The sequence below is a fragment of the Poecilia reticulata genome, chromosome 1, assembly GCF_904066995.2.
Source record: "Poecilia reticulata chromosome 1, P_reticulata-male-v2, whole genome shotgun sequence".
NCBI lineage: Eukaryota > Metazoa > Chordata > Actinopteri > Cyprinodontiformes > Poeciliidae > Poecilia > Poecilia reticulata.
In genome coordinates, this window is record NC_088830.1 from 12,574,141 (window position 1) to 12,590,905 (window position 16,765).

Here is a 16,765-nt window from a genome sequence, read left to right on the forward strand (position 1 = left end):
TACCTACAAAAACAGCGGAACTCATCTGTTCAACTCACTGGAAATGAGTCAGAAAGACGACAACCTTCAGATATTTACATGCGCTGTATAACACCTCGCTGACAGGAAGTGAGGCCTTTTTCTGTTGCTTCACTTGGGAATCCCATGATTATTTTTCATTTGCTAAATGACAGAGTGACGACAGATGTGTGTGTTTTTTTTAGATAACATACAGATAAAACAATGTAAAAGAGGGGGGGGGGGAATACATTTTATTTAAAAAAAAAACCCATCCGTGTTGAAAATTATTTATACACCCTTTTCAAATAATCAAATCAAACTCATCGCATAATTGCGATGAGTTTGAACACACACAGCATGTTCATTAAATTAAAGAATTTCTTTGAACATATATCTTTCAGGGGTATGAATACTTTTGAGCTTCCCCGTCCCTGGTTTTGTTCTGCTAGCAGCTGTGAGCTTCACCTCGGTTAGCAGAGCCCCTCTGGTTTAACGCAACCAGTTCCAGCATCCGAGCTCCGACTTCCGAGACAAATTGAACGCAGCATGATTGTAAGCGAAACCAGTGGGAGCTAATGATGGCGGCGCTAACTGCTGCTACCCGTCCAAAACCTCAATGGGTTTCTCTCCTTCCCATTGATTCAAACACCGAGGATACATGCTCACAGAGGGTGTACCACTGAATTGGTGAAACAAATAAAAAAATAAATAAAATAAAACATCAGAAATGCTGATAAATAGTTCATATCTGTAACTCGTACTGCGCTTCTTAGGTGGCAGCCATTAGTGACGCTTTAAAAAAAAAAATCAGTGTTCGTCTGATAAAAGGTTTATATTTAACGGGACACATTTGGTGGTTCTGGGAACAAGGAAGCGGTCGCTGTGTGAGTTTTCCCAGAGATGTGAATCCGATTCATCCTGCTTTCTATGGGGGAGGATTTTCTACTCAAGGTTTTCAGTGAATTTAGCGGCGGACCCTCCCACCCCCACAAAAAAACAAAAAAAACAGGAACATGTTGGTGATTGCAAAAATATAATCAGGTAAATAAATAAGCCAGAGCCGTCCAGAGGCTAATCACATAAGAGGATTAACAAAGGGCCGCTGTTAAACAAAAAGCTGGTCAATTTTCTTTTTCTTTTTTTCAAACAACTCTCAGTATGCAATTCATTGAAAAAGTATTTACACCCCCAATTTTTTTTTCCCTTCATATTTCATCACATTTAAATGACAAGCTAATTGAGTTCATTGGGATTTTGTGCAATTGTAACATGCAATGAAAACCGTACTTGGCTTCCAACATTTTTTACAAGGAAAAATCTAAACCGTGTGGTTGGCATTTGTATTTAACCCCCTCTTACGCTAGTACAGATAAATAAAATCCCATATAAAAGTTATCTATAGAGTCTCTGTCAGAGGCTGGATAACTTGAGGATATTTATAGAAAGAAATAATAAAAAAAATAAAAAATAAAAAAACAATCATCAGAAAAAACTCAAAGGAGAAATCACAACTTGCAGTTTTAAAGTGTCAACACCGAACAGGACCTAATGGAAGGATCTGGAAAGTAGCGACTTGAAACAGAGAGGTTTAAATTGTGGGGCGGTGATTACTGGATCCGGTTTAATCAACAGAATGCACTGCAGCTGAGTCCGGGGATAACAGAGGGGATAAGTGACCAGAGTTATCACTGAGAAACGGAAAGATGACTGAACAATCACAAAAAATGTCAAACTCACGAATGATCTTTTGAAACAAAATGACACGCAAAACCAACGACCCGCGGATCTGGTCATTTGAGAGCATTCAGCTAGACATTAATCAGAGAAGAGAGAGAAGCACATGATAATTAAAGGGTAACTGCATGGATCTACAGCGCAGGTAGAGTCGCGAGAAATGGTCACAAGAAAGCCCATTTAGTTTGTGTAAGGGATTAAATTGTTTGGCCAATAAGCAGAACCCTGTGTGAAAGTGTAATACTCCAAATCATCATCCTCAATGTAATACTTGGTAGTGGCAGCATCAGGATGCGGGGGATGCTGAAAGAAATCGTACTGACTGCAGAGGACCATAGACCAGGGTGGATCCAAAAATATAAATTATTTTGCTTAAAATATACTAATGAATGGCCCAGTTAAAGCTCAGACTCAGGAGTCTAGAAAAGAAAATGCTGGACGCCTGCTTTTTAAAAATGTTAATAATAATAATAATAATAATAATAATAATAATAATAATAATAATAAACCACCTATCCTTCTCCTTCCAGCGTTTCGCAGATAAGCGCAGATCTCTCCGCTGCTCTGTGACGCTGTGCGCCTCCCCTCCCTTCCTCTCTCCCAACAAATGTGAGGCGCACCAGCGGGACAGACTCAGCACGGATCCAGTTGTTGTGCGCCAACTATCAGGAAAGTGACACTTGAATCTAAAACCCTCCACAGGATCCATCCGAACCGTGGATGAGAGTCGGAGGAAGAAAACACGTTCCGGTTTGGGGAAAGAAGGGACCGCAGAGACAGTTTTCCTCCCTTGTTGATCTATTTTTATTTATTATTATTATCATTTTTTTTTTTTTTTGTTTTTGTTTGAGCAGCGCGCACAGACTGACATGTCAGCGGGAGTAAAGACGTGAATGAAGCGCGGCGCCAGCGCGGCGGTTTGGTGAAAAATAAAGAGAAAAGGATGAAATCCAGGAGTCAGGATCAGAGTCTGTCTGACTCCAGAGAGCTGGACAGATCCTTCGATCCGCTCACAGGTAAGGTTACTCATCATCATCATCATCATCATCATTGACAGCAGCAGCATTGTTTATTTAATGCTGTTTGCTGCCCTGGACTAATAGCCTTTGATTGATTTCCTCTTACTGAATGACGGTAAACATCAGCGCATGTTTCAAAGAGCGGCATCACGCACAGGAATTAACTTTCAATCAGTTTTACCAGCGCCGAGGGGGGGGGGGGGGGGGGGGGGGGAGGGGGGAGATGGGTGGATTTGATCTTGATGCTGTTTTATGGCAGAAAGTATAGAGCCATGATCGTGATGAAACCAGAGGAGAAAGCAGGAGCACAACTACTTCATGAAGTGTACATCCGGCGCCCCTTCATTGGTGCCGCCTAATCAGGGTCATGCCTCTAGTATTGACTACATTATTTACAAGCCCACAGGCAGCCGTTAAATCCAGAAAATGCTAGACGTGAATGAATTTTTCCGCCATCACTTTGGCGCCCCCTCTAGCGCAGCGCCCCTATGGGTCGCATTTATCGAATAACCACTTTTTTTTTTGCGCCACTGGGATGATGAAGGATGGGAAGTTTGAAGTAAAAAAAAAAAAAGACCCACTGTTGCTCAAAATCATGAGGCATTTTATGGATAGAAAAATGTATGATCTATTTATAGTAATAGTAGCTGCTCTGAATTCTTCAGATAATTTTTTTTCTTAATGCGGTTGTTTCACCTTTAACATCTTTGGAGTAAAGAGTGCAAAAGCCTTCACGTCACTTCCACAAACTTCATAGTGTTTTATATAATTAAGTAGGATATAAGTGCAACAGAACAGAAATGGCAAATCATAAAATTGTGACACACGTTGAGTCAAAACTTGTGGAATTGCTTCTTTGCTGCAACTATATAATCTCTAACCATGTTCAAGAAAAACAAGCTCTCAGCATGATGCTGCCACAGCCTTGTTCTCGTAATAAACTACAAACGCAGCTTTCTGTCATCTGGGCACTTAGGAAAGGCCAGATTTGTGGTGTGTGTGTGTGTGTGTGTGTAAGACGTACTCGCTCTACAGATTCTAATAACCCTAACCTTGATGTCTGTGGCTGTGGTTGAAAAAAAAAAAGAAAACTTGCTTGTATTTCTTTGTGTGTTACATGTTAACGATGAAGTTGTAAACCGATACTGATCACAGACCAGTATGCACAGCACACATCTCTTAATTTTACTATTCCTAACATGAAGACGGATCAAACTTCCACTCAGAATAGTGTCAAATATTTATTATTTGCCACCAGGTATTTAAATGTATACCTTAAAGTAAACCGTAGTTTATGAATCTGCATTGAAATAAAATACTTTTTTTTTGTGAAAAAAGGCTAAAGTTATACCTGTCAGTGGGAGCCTATGTAGGCTGAGATCAGTGTATTTATCTTTGTTTTTTCTCTCCTCTGTGGAGATCACACACACACATTTCTCTGTTCTTTGAGTCTCTCAGTCCTTCTTCTGACAGCTCCCAAATATAGTGAAACAAGCTGAAGTAGCATATAAAAATAACCAAGAAGCCACTTTTGTTGCCGTTTCCGTCACGATTTCAGAATCTTTGTAAACTACTTCAGTGACAGAAGACGTTGCTCATCGGAGGCAGGGCGGTACATGGATTCAGCTCCAGGTGAACCAAACACTGAACAGCTGTGAGGAAATGCAAACAAACCGTTTTTTAAACAAAGAAAGCCTGAGGGATAAAAGCTGTTCTTACTAAAAACTAAAGTCCAGCAGCTCTTTTAGAAAGGGTATTTTTCAGCTATCCTGAAAACCTCGTGTGTTCATGTGATGTATTCTTGATGCAGTAAATATTGGTTTGCATCTCGCCCCACGTCACAGTGACCCCGAGGTCAACGTGACGTCATGGAAAGCTACTTTTTATTGAGTTGTTTTCATGGAAAACAAGGACTATTGCTTCAAGAGCAGAATAAAAACTTCAATAATATTCTACTTTAAATAAAAAAACATTATTGTAATTCCTGAACTGTTCAACATAGAGAAATTTTAAAAAGTGCCAACATGTTGAGAAACTTCAATTGAGGGCATATATTAATGAATCAAGTTTATTTGCATCACACATTTCAGCAACAAAGCAGTTCAAAGTGCTTCACATCATAAAACCCCAAAATAAAACATCATAAAAACACCACAGTCACCAATTTGAGAAACCAGTTAACATTGTTTTGTCTATGTACACATACATAGAAAAAATGTACATGATGCATTACAGCAGCCCCCAGTGGTGCTTATGTGATTGGTACTTGGTTGACCAATCACAAGCAAGTACTCTCAGATACCGACTCCAACAGTTTCTGATTCGGGCCTTGGGGGTTTCCGGCTAGGGAGAGTTGGTTGAAAGGTCACCGAGACGTTCCATTCAAAGGGATCACGACCTTCCATTTGCAATATGGATGGATACAAGAGAGGTTTCCACTTGTACAAATGTCTGTTCTGTGTACAAAGGGGAGACAGTGCTCCTCTTGCAGAAGATTGGAAACATCTGACGGTGTCTGTCCCCAAACCAGCAGCTGTGGGGGAGTACAACAAACTCATAGGAGGAGATTGCACATCTGACCAAATGCTGGCAACAAACTCCACCAAACGTAGTACCTAAAGGCGGCCAGTGACGGTTTTCCAACTGCTTTCTGGATATTGTTTCGCCTTCCACAAGGAGCTGCGTCCCAATCACGATCAAAAGCTTAAAACACAACAGCAATTTTCAGGAGGAGGTTGCTGCATTTTTTTATTTTCTTGGGAGTTGCACTTCACAGCATGCCACAGAGATACGCATCTGAAAACTACTTCACAAACCAGGAACAGAAGAAGCTGTGGTTGACAGAAGATGAGGTTGTTCTGGTAAAAAGAGCAAAAATACAGACTATAAAATAAAACTAAATAAAACAAAAAAAAGAAACAAGACGACCCAGCTGTAACTAGAACGCTGTTAGCTCAGGTCTGACGTCAAACCCGACTGAAAGATCCCAGTTACAAGATAACTGGAATGCAGCATGATCAGTTTCGTACCCAAAACTACTAATTTTCCTGCTGTAACTGAAAGTGGGGATTGTGGGATTGATAGTCCTGACGCCACTTCTACGTCAGTTTCAGACCCTCATTGCTGGATGTTCAACAGTGACAATGAAAAGGAAAAAAAGTCTCAAAAGGAGGAAACTTCCAGCAGAACCTGGAAGTTTCGGCATGAACACCAATCTGCGGGTTCAGACGACTAAATGCAGATACAAAAATAAAATCTTGGGCTTTTTTCCCCCCTCCAATTCATTTCCTTGAGGTCTGCATCTCAACACAGCTCTGATGAGATTATAGTAATTCCAGGACGACAACATTTTTTAAATCAAATTCTTTTTAGATTTGCCACTGTGTTGAGGATCTTTGTCCTGTTGATGCTTTACTTTGGCCAGAGCTTCGGCTATCTTGATTCAAGAATACTCTGCAGTACAGAGAAGGTCATAGTCAACTCAATCACCAAGAGGTGCTCCAATTCTCTTTCTTGAAACAACCACACTATTTACATAAACCGATAACACACCCGTACCACAGCTCAATCTGATCAATAGATAAAACACAATTAATAAAACATGCATGCCAAAGAAACCACCGGTTACACAACTGAGCAAATCAGTGATTTATATAAAATGTTTTAAGATTGAATAGGGCTGGGCAATGAAACAACGTCTATTTTGATAGACACATGATCAATATCAATAGAAAAAATACGTCCGATAGACGCAAGTCGCAGTGCCGTGGCTGCCACTGACAGTTGTGCGATGGATGCTCTGGTGGAGAAGACAGAGGCCTACTTGTCCATCTAGCTTACTAAACGTGATATTATTCATTCATGTTGTGGCAAATTAATTCATTTGTCACAAGAAATGCAGGCAATTGCTGCGCTCGGCAACAAAATCTCAGCCGTCCGTGGACAGTTCACATAATGTTTCAGTATGTGGGAGCACTTTCAAGTTTTGTCACCGTTTCCCATAAGTCCTTAAAAGTAGAAAAGCACAACACGGAGTGAAAAGAAAAGAGAACAACCGCTCAAGAGGAAAGGTCACCAGTTTGGCAGTATTATGAATATTTAAACCAACCAACTAATAAGCAGGGGTGTAGCGATACAATAATTTCACGATACTACACGATATACGATATTCTGGTCACGATACGATATGTATCACGATATTTGTTGAGCGATACAATTTGCTACAATTCAGTGCATTTTTATGATTTTCTGAAAGATTTTAGAAGGACAGAGTAATTTTAGTGACATTTTGTGTTCCATAGACTTGAATTTAGTTAACTGAAAACTGATTAAAAGCACCAACTACACAATACCTGACTATGATTGGACAGTCTGCAGCTGGACAAAATGAATCAAAGATGCAGTGAGAGAATTAGTTTCTGTCATTTAATTCATGTGGATTTGACATAAAACTCAAAAGTTTAAACGGTAATCCAGGAGCAGAGTGGGGAGATTATGAGCCTCTGTAGACTCTCAATATGCAAATGATTGCACTTATGTTTTTTCTTTTGGACACTGTGGCTGCATTTTGGAGTAAAAATGCAGCCATAAATGCAGTCTTTTGGACTAGGGGGAAGAAGGCTTTTCTACCTTGGCTCCCGGAGTTAGCCGTGGCTGTAAGCTGCTTTCTTCTAACTGCTAAAGTAGTGGCTCTGCCTCACCCCGTAGTGATCGACTTCCAGCAGCTACGCAACGCTATTCCCCTGCTTGGATCTCTGAGTAGCTGCCTCTCATACTGCCAGGATCTCATCGTTCTCTCAGTCTCTGATACTCTTTGTCTGTTGCTAATATGAATGATCGATCAGCCATTGTTATCATGGAAATCCTCACTGCGCCGCGGATTCCGGCTGGGGGTTTTTCCTCTTCGTCTTCCTGCTCAAAACAGAGCGCCGCTGCGCGCCCGCTTCGGATGTTATCAACCCATGTTCATTCTTCTGGTAATTCTTTATATACAAAAGAGAAACCGCTAAGATAAAAACTAATTACAAAGTGAATGCTACCAGTCGAAATTTGCCTTAATTTCGCGATCTCACTGCTTTTGCAGCTGCTCCGTTCGCGCCGCTACTCCTTTCCGCTTCTTTCACGGTTACTTGCGCAACTTTACTTCGTTTCTCCGCAACAAAATACAACCCATCGTTATTTATTGAAGATTTTACGTGTCCAAAAACACAGGAATCTAATGTTTCGTTTCGTTTTGTACGTTTGGAATCTCATTCCCTCTCACATAATCGAAAAAGCCGGGGAATGGCGGCGCTTTTGACATTTCTCTGACATTCGGAAAAATATGGTTTACTAATTTTAGCACAACTCAGTTATACTTGGCCTATTAACACAATTTAAATCGATACTTTCCAAGGGCGGAAAATATCGATAATCGCCGAATCGATTTATTTCTACAGCCATACTAATCAGTAATTACTGTGATATGAAATGGTTATATTGCGATACGTATTTCAGCCATATTGCCCAGCCCCAGATACAAAAATTACCAGAATTAACTGCTGAAACCAACCAGTGAAGACTGTTGCCTTTAATGACGCGCAAATATTTTACAGCCAACTGCAACAATGCAGTTCAAGTGTTTCTCTTCCAGGGTGAGTTTTCATGTGTGTGTGTGTTTATATGTGATTTGTCTAAATCTTCGTCTACAACAGAAAGATTTCTGTCTTTTGTGGGTTCTCATATGTGTGTTTAAACTTTGTTTTTCACCAAATCTTTGACCACAAAAAGCATAAAAGAAAGATTTCTGTTCTGTGTGGACACAGTGTATGTTTACAAGTGATTTACGGCTAAATCTTAGTCCGTAAATATCACTACAGAAAGGTTTCTGCTATGTGGATTCTCATGTGTGTATTTAAATTTGATTTCTGACTAAATCTTTGTCCACAAATATCACAACAGAAAGGTTTCTGTCCTGTGTGAATTCTCATGTGTGTGCTTAAACTTACTTTATGGCCAAGTCTTTTTCCGCAGATATCACAACAGTAAGGCTTCTGTCCCGTATGGACTGTCATGTGTATGTTTACATGTAATTTCTGTCTAAATCTTTGTCCACAAAGATCACAACAGTAAGGTTTCTGTCCTGTGTGGATTCTCCTGTGCGTGTTTAAACTTCCTTTATCGGTAAATCTTTGTCCACAAAAATCACAACAGAAAGGTTTCTCTCCTGTGTGGACTCTCCTGTGTCTGATTAAAGTTGATTTGTGGCTAAAACTTTGTCCACAAAGATCACAGCAGAAAGGTTTCTGTCCCGTGTGGATTCTCATGTGTATGTTTAAAGTTTGTTTTAGGTTAAATCTTTGTCCGCAAACATCACAACAGAAAGGTTTCTGTCCTGTGTGGGTTCTCTTATGTCTGTTTAAAGTATTTTTTCTAGCAAATGTTTTACCACAGTCGTCGCAGCTAAACTTCCCTTCTGTCTGTACTTTACTTTGTGTATCTGCATCTTTCTCCTCTGTAAAACATTTATTACTATCAACTGAGCTTGAAGACCCTATTTGTGAATGTGTCCCGCCGGTCTGAAGAGAATAACTGTGAACATCAAACTCAAACGAGCTAAACGACTTGTTAAGAATGTCTCCGTTTGACTTCCAGGCATTGCTCTTGTCATTTGTTTTCAGTCCAGAATCTGACAAGTGTTTCAACTCAGAGACATGGTTTACGTCGTCGTCCTCTTCGTCATTCTCAGAATCTTCCGTCTCAGAAGATTGTGGAGAAGTTTCGATTTCTTCAATCTTGATAGATTCTCCTTCATCGCTCTCTTCTGAATGATATCTGCCTTTAATCTGGTCTTGATAAAGATTCTGTGAGAGAAGAATGGACTGTATTTCATCCTCACTCTTTATAGGAGTAGTAGAGACTGGAAACCTGATGGCATCAATCTCCTCCTCTTTGTTGAGCTGCTCTCCCCCAAAACTGATGCAGACTTCCTCCTCTTCCTCTTTTATCTGCTGCGGCTTTGGGTCATGCAGCTCAGCAACAGATCTGTGGCCTTCAGGAGTTTCTTCTTTAACCATCAGCATCTGCTTAACATCTGCAGCAAACATGGAAACGCATTATGCTCATCACCCATTTTTATTCCCAGGAAAAAGGAGTTTCACAGAGTGATCAAGAGACATCATGGCTTGTTAAAACTCTGAAGGAAGGAACTCTAGAACCAAATTGATCTGTTTGCTGCTTGTTTATCACTGCTGCCGCCACATCCATTTGTACATTGGAACGTCAACTCACTAACCACCGGAAATCTCCCCATTCCTAAAAATTGTTCCAGTGAGGTCAGAGAAAATTAGCTTAGAAAAAAGACTCTTCAAATATTGTTCTTTTGATTGTGTATTTGTGCTCTGTCTGAGGCTAAACGGCTCGAGTGTAAACAAACCACTGAGCCTTGGGTATAAACATCTGTTTTGTAAGGTGATTAACTGGTAACAAGCCCACCAAGCTTATAACACACTGGGAGAAACCCTGAAAAGCTGCCAAACTGTATCATTTATTTCAGCTGCAATTAAATGCTCTGTATTGCTTAGACTAAGGAGCAGTTCTTGATTTTGCTGTGTTTACAACGCGAGTCATTTCGTCATCCTGAGCAGACATTAATGATGACATCAGTTTGTTTATGATGACCGCAAAGTACCAGTTAAATATGGTACTGAAATGTACCATACCACAAACTTCTTAGTTTGACCAAACTTCAAACTAAAAAGTTTGACCAAGTGCCGTCTTGTTAATTGTCCAAAAGGATGTTAATCCCCAATTCAGCAAATTGTTTTAGTTAAGAGACTGTTATATTTTGAAGAAAAGTTGTCTGTGTTTATTCCTGTACATGTGCACAGCCTGCCGCCAAGGTGAAAGGTCACCTGATAGTGGTAGGGGTGCTAGCGCAGTCCACCAACAGTATGCCATGTTTTAGTGTCAACAGAAGATAAAAGTTGACAGAAATTCAATATGATTAGGCAATAATGTTATGGGAAGGCATTAGTACTTAAAAACACATAACTATATTCTTTAAAAAAAAAAAAAAGCTAATAAAACCTATAAGTAATATATATTTCTATATATTTTTGCTTTCCATTTAAATCCTAAATAAGTAATTAGCTATTGGCTTGGTCTTCAAACAAGCTGGTCAAATTCAGAGTAATGGATCCAGAATTTCAATATGTGCTTAGTGAGAAGTACAACACAATAAAATCCTGTTTAAATGTTTAAACATATACAAACTAGAAGCTTTAAATGATTTCACATTTAAATTTCAGCTAGTTAATTATGTAAAAGCGCAAAGAATAAAATTCATAGTTTGATTGTAGTTGTAGCTCCAACCTGATGCTATGAGTTTAATCTTTGTGTCTGAGCTTGGTTTGTTCACAAATATACCTCAGCAAGTAACAAATTATCACTGATTGCTATTAAGCTTACCACGGGGCCCCTAAATCATATTTTGCATAAGGCAACATAATACCAAGTCACGTTTAAATGTAAAAACAATTAAAAGAAAAACGACCTAAAATGAACGATAAGTATTTGGAGGCTCAACTAAATATTCCTAGGGTACAAAATTTAAGTAGTTCTTCTATTAGGTTTTCTTAGCTTAGTAGTGTCTGTGGCTTGGTGCAATGTTTTGATTTGCTGGCTGTTATTTATCCAAGTGACTGCAGTATTTGCAAAGGACACTCAAAAAGACATTCCTTCCAGGATGGTGTAATGTTTTTTTCTGTGATTGCTGCAGCCTAAAATGACTGATTTTGTGGCACGTTTCTCAAAATGTTGCGGTCAAAGTGGCTTTATTGTGTGCCATAACATGGTCTTCCAAAAAATTGTGAAATTGCTGCACATAAACATCAGTTTCCTCCTCTTTTTCCTCACCAAGCTATAATCCCTTCTTACCTGAGAAGATCTACTCCTGGCCTCTGGTCCACTGTCTCTTCCCTGACTCTTTGCTCTTTCTATTGCGGCATTAATAAAGATGTCATACACAAAGACCTATTTTTGGTACTAATGGAACATCATATCATATTGTGACAAACGAGCAATAACTTCTTTTGATAACATCTTTCAAAATACAACTATATATATATATATATATATATATATATATATATATATATATATATATATGCATCCTTATTAACTAAAAGTCGTTGTCTCTGCTCTAACACACAATCCCGTTTCTTAGCAGAATCGGTTTCCAAGCCCGAGTGATCACCAACAACACGAAGGACGCGGAACATTTCTACCGAGAAAATAAAACATAATGTTTTACACCTACTGGCTACATTTGAGCTCACGAAGCTATCCATTAGTCACCTTTAAATGTTCCTAAGCTATAGCTGAAACGGAAACATACTAACCTAAGCCGTCCAGCAGAACCGTGGGGTTGAAACCAGCCTCCATGATGTGTCGCACCTTGTTTTCGTCTTGGCTGCTTCAGGAATCTCTCCCTCTGATGCTCTCCGCCACAGTCCGAGCTGCCGTCTCCATTTTTAGCTTCTCTTCTGATGTTCCTTAAACAGTTTCTGGGTAGTTGGAGCTCAGCTTTCATCCAAACTAAAGAGAGCTTGCTTTGTTCTGCCTCAAACGGAAGAATCTGCCTCTGCAAACACATAGACATAGTCTATGTCTGCAAACGTTCGTTCTTCTTCTTCCTCGATTTTTTTTGCAGGTGGTATCCAACGTTAAGACGCATTATCGCCCTCTACCGTGCTGGAGAGTGAGCCTGCGTGTCAGCTTCACGTTTTATTTATTTTTAAGTTAAAACTTCATTGAAATAATATTATTAACACAAGACAGTTGTTAGTAGACATTTATACAAATGAATAGAAGCCAGCGGGATTGTAAATAAATTGTATTTATTCTCCTTTTCTTTTTATTAGAAACAGAGATGTTCATACTGCTCTGAAACACCAGGAAAATGACTAACTTTGAATTTAGGTATATAGAATATCCCTTAGAGTATTATTAGATTCATGATATTTAAGTTTTTTGCATTTGATATCATGGATTATCAACCGTATATTGATACAAAAACAGAAGCCAGTAAATCTTTTTTTTTGTTTTTTGTTGGATATATTGGATAGTATACTTCTCTTTCTCAGAAAGTGGCAGAACAGGTGTGTCACAATTTCAAGTTCAGTCTTACACAGAAAATAGTTCACACATTAGTCTGTCTTAAATTTCAATAAGAACCACTTATAGTATTTGGATTGTGCTCTGTCACCATGGTTTATTTTTCATGTGCTCTGCTTTGCTGCTTTCAGGTAACCCTCTTACCAAACCCAACAAAAAGACAATTAAGCAGCGCTTCCTCAAACTGCTGCCCTGCTATCACTCAGGCTCCAGCTCTTCAATTACTCAAAGCAAGTGGTATTACACACACACATACACACATTTTCATAAAATTATCTTTTTTCCCCACGCCCTTTGATGCTTCAGTGTGGATCTCTCTTGGTAAAACGTCACTGTTTCTCTGTTTCTCTAAACAGGAAGTATAACTGAAGAGGGGGAGCTGACCACAGTGCGCTACAGACCTGAGGGACTTGACAGTCTGGTTCAGCAGACGAATTTCAGCAAAAAGGAGCTGCAGGTTCTTTACCGGGGATTCAAAAATGTCAGTTTGAAGAACTGCTGGGAATGAGCGACTCTCTTACATTCATTAACTCCTTAACTGTCACCTGCAAAACGCCTACATGTCAGAAAACGGTTTCTCATGACAGTTAGGAGGTTTTAATATTGAGAATATTTGTAATTGTTATATTCTTTATGTGTGTGTGAGCAGACTGGTGACGGATCCTGCTGATGATGTGTTTTTTCTGGTATCTGCAGGAGTGCCCCAGTGGCGTTGTGAACGAGGATACGTTTAAAAGTATCTACGCCCACTTCTTCCCACAGGGAGGTCAGCCAGTGTCTGTTGCCTTTGTCAATGTTTTTATTTTTGTCGTGAACTCTCTGCCTTCAGTATGTGTTGTGTGTATAGGTCGGGGAAGTGAAACTTTAAATCTACTTTTTCACATTCGGATGTCAAACTAGACAGTAAAGACCTTCCACCTGTCATAAACTACGTTTCCATTGACCATAAAATTGCAAATTGAAATTCGTGTATTTTGCAAAAGTGCAATGGAAACACTTTTCTCTTGCATCACACGAGTCGTGTTAACAATCGGAAGTTACTACTGTTGAAAAAGACTAAGAAGATGACAGGAGGATGATGGGACGACAATCTAAAAGAATTAGTGTATCTCAAATGAAGAAAATGATTGCGTCTGCTGTTAATTTTAAAGTTTCCTTTCGACTAGGAACTCAATGCTTAAAGCTTAGAATGTCATATTAGTACATTTAAAAAATGTATATTCATTGTTTCTTTTTTTTCTTAGATTCAAGTATGTACGCACATTTCCTGTTTGAAGCCTTTGACACCCACAACAATGGACTGGTTAGCTTTGAAGTGAGATATTATATTTCTCTTCCTTCTCATACTTTTGTCTGTCCTCAGACTCTTGAATAATAACAATAATAATAGGTTTTAAAAGGTGTATGTACTCAACCATTTAATCAGTCATTACTTCTGAAGCAGTTTTACTATAACAGCCTTAAAAATAAACTAAAGATGTATAAACTCATCAACATTTTGTCCTGATTTGATTCGAGCTTAGTTGTTTTTTCCCCTGCTCCCGTGCTTTAGGACTTTGCGGTAAGTCTGTCCATCATTTTAAGAGGATCCATCACCGACAAACTGAACTGGGCCTTCAATCTGTATGACCTGAACAAGGACGGCTGCATCACCAGAGAAGTGCGCTTACTCTTTGTGTAAGCTGCCCTCGTCTGCTTCAACATTTCTTATTATTGCTTCCTCTCTTTTTTGGGTTCAGGAGATGACAGACATAATGCACTCTATCTACAACATGATGGGGAAGCACACTTACCCCAGCATGAGGGACAGCGATCCAAAGGAACACGTTGACAGCTTCTTCCAGGTAAAACGCTGACACGATTAAACCCACAGTTAAATAAAGAGACACTGGAACTGGCCTGAATGGTGTTTACTTCCGCCATTAAGAAGAAAGTGATTCAAAATGGTCGTTGATATTTTCTATCTGGATTTACTGCAAAGGCGCTGCTGTTCTCATAGGTTCAAACCGTGAAACTTGTCGAATCACCGGCAACCCGCATTCAGTGGTGATTCTTTTTGATTTGCTTATAATAAGTACCCCACGCAAACGTTAGCATTTAACACAAGATTACAATGTCTCTGTGCATGTTTGAACTAGTAGTGCAGTGGTGGATGATGCATTTATTTGATCTATTTTTATAAATTTTTTTTATGTTTCAATTCACACCTCAATGCATGTGTAGAAGTACATATTTTAGACTCACACTGCAAAAATGTAAAACAAAGACCTTCAGATTTCCACTCGGAACCACTTGCGTCTCATGTTTTCCCAGAAAATGGACAAGAATAAAGATGGAGTGGTCACCATTGAGGAATTCTTGGAGACATGCCAAAAGGTTGGAAGTTTACTCCCTTCCGGACACGCATGCGGCTAATAAAATTATTATTTTAATTTTGGTCTCTTATCTGCTCCAATCCAGGATGAAAACATCATGCACTCCATGCACTTGTTTGAGAACGTCATCTGAATGCTGACGGATGGAAGATGAGAAAATCCCCACCGCTGTTTGGAGCTCTGCTGCCTTTAAAAAGCTCCCCGCCTGAGTGGTGGTGAGGTTTCTGTTCCTGCAACAATAAGAGGAGGAAATCCACTCCACCTCCTAGAAACTAAGGACACTGAGCAGAATGAGCCAAATGTTATGTCTCCAATGTGTTTGGCTGTATGAAGGGGGATGACGTGGAACCTGTAAATACCTCTGCTAAAGTAACATAAAGAAAATCCCAGATATAATCCAGACGCAGCCATAGTTGCTATATTTTAATGAATGGAAAAGATGAGAGCGCTTTTCAGTTTGGATATTAATCTGCTGTACATTAGAGACAAAACCTGAATGTTCACAGAAACACTATCAAACAATGAAGTTGTGCTCAAAATGTGAAGTTTGCAAACTTTCTGAAATCACTGTCCAGTCCTGGAACCAGAGATGAGATAAAAGCATGAAATGAAGCCATAATCTTCCAACAACCTCTGTGTCCTAGTAAAATCCTAACACATTAACATCAACTGTTGATTGTGTCTGCATGATGTACGTATCTTTTTTTTTTTTTTTACCACCCATTGAAATGTTCACTGGGGATGCAAACAATTAATCAGCTTACAATTAATGGCTTATTAGATAAAAATTGGTTCTAATCGATTAGTAATGTTGACTTTGATCTGTTTCTAGCGTTATAGTTTGGTCGTTGCAGAATCAAAGATGGCAGGGACGTGCCAGAACGAGAAAGAGAAACGGTCCAAACAGAGTCTGTAATGGGATGCAAAACACATTTTATGCGATTCTGTAGTGAAATATAAACTCTTGTCGAGTTGTCGCGTTAACAGGGATGAAAAATTGTAACATGATGGAAAGAAGCATTGTGAAAATGAGGAAGGTTGATTCTGAAGGTTGTTGGAGCGAAGTTTTAGCTTTATTTCAAGAGCAACCACACACAGTACTTATACATGAATATCTCTCTGTTCATTGTGGATAAGGTGTTTCACATATTTCACTATTTTAATCTTTTCTTTTTCTATTCAGGACTGTAAGAGGTTCTTGTGTTATATTTTATAAACACGTCTAGGTTTGATAATGTTAGAAAACCACAAAGTTCTTTTTACTCAGTCAGTTTATAATAAGGCTGACAAGATAATGTTAAGGTTTTAAAACTTTAACAGTAGTCCTTTATGTTATGGAAAGACGCTCGGCCCTCTTGATATGAGAAAACTCAGGTTTTTAAGAAAATGGCCGCTTATCAATTAATCGTTAGCCGATCGATAAGATCAATCAACTTTAGATTAATTCATTAATTGATAATGTACATCTCTGGTGTTCACTAA

At 39.1% G+C, this 16,765-nt stretch overlaps 2 protein-coding genes across 3 annotated transcripts; one reads left to right on the forward strand and one right to left on the reverse strand.

Moving 5' to 3' along the window:
* Positions 1-1,922: 1,922 nt before the first annotated feature.
* Positions 1,923-15,952, forward strand: LOC103465346 (A-type potassium channel modulatory protein KCNIP2). Of its 2 annotated transcripts, none has more exons than XM_081606446.1 (9): positions 1,923-2,750; positions 13,040-13,142; positions 13,269-13,389; positions 13,605-13,674; positions 14,153-14,223; positions 14,461-14,568; positions 14,648-14,752; positions 15,222-15,284; positions 15,369-15,952. In XM_081606446.1, the coding sequence occupies exons 1-9, from the start codon at positions 2,678-2,680 to the stop codon at positions 15,414-15,416; spliced, it is 762 nt and encodes a 253-aa protein (XP_081462572.1). In that variant the 5' UTR covers positions 1,923-2,677; the 3' UTR covers positions 15,417-15,952. The 2 variants fall into 2 exon arrangements, with proteins under 2 accessions (XP_081462572.1, XP_081462574.1); XM_081606448.1 differs by having other exon boundaries at positions 13,269-13,365.
* On the reverse strand, positions 8,459-12,419 carry LOC103465340 (uncharacterized). Its single transcript, XM_017306104.2, has 2 exons — positions 12,189-12,419; positions 8,459-9,825 (listed from the first exon to the last, which is right to left on the reverse strand). The coding sequence occupies exons 1-2, from the start codon at positions 12,391-12,393 to the stop codon at positions 8,606-8,608; spliced, it is 1,425 nt and encodes a 474-aa protein (XP_017161593.1). The 5' UTR covers positions 12,394-12,419; the 3' UTR covers positions 8,459-8,605.
* Positions 15,953-16,765: the final 813 nt, after the last annotated feature.

What these genes read in the sequence shown, in the direction of transcription:
- LOC103465346 (XM_081606446.1), top strand. Translation starts at nt 2,678, where the DNA reads ATGAAATCCAGGAGTCAGGATCAGAGTCTGTCTGACTCCAGAGAGCTG. An exon ending in TTTACCGGGGATTCAAAAAT is followed by an intron (nt 13,390 to 13,604) that starts GTCAGTTTGAAG and finishes TGGTATCTGCAG; the next exon opens with GAGTGCCCCAGTGGCGTTGT. An exon ending in TCTTGGAGACATGCCAAAAG is followed by an intron (nt 15,285 to 15,368) that starts GTTGGAAGTTTA and finishes GCTCCAATCCAG; the next exon opens with GATGAAAACATCATGCACTC.
- LOC103465340 (XM_017306104.2), bottom strand. Translation starts at nt 12,393, where the DNA reads ATGTCTATGTGTTTGCAGAGGCAGATTCTTCCGTTTGAGGCAGAACAA. An exon ending in GCAGCCAAGACGAAAACAAG is followed by an intron (nt 9,826 to 12,188) that starts GTGCGACACATC and finishes TGTTTGCTGCAG; the next exon opens with ATGTTAAGCAGATGCTGATG.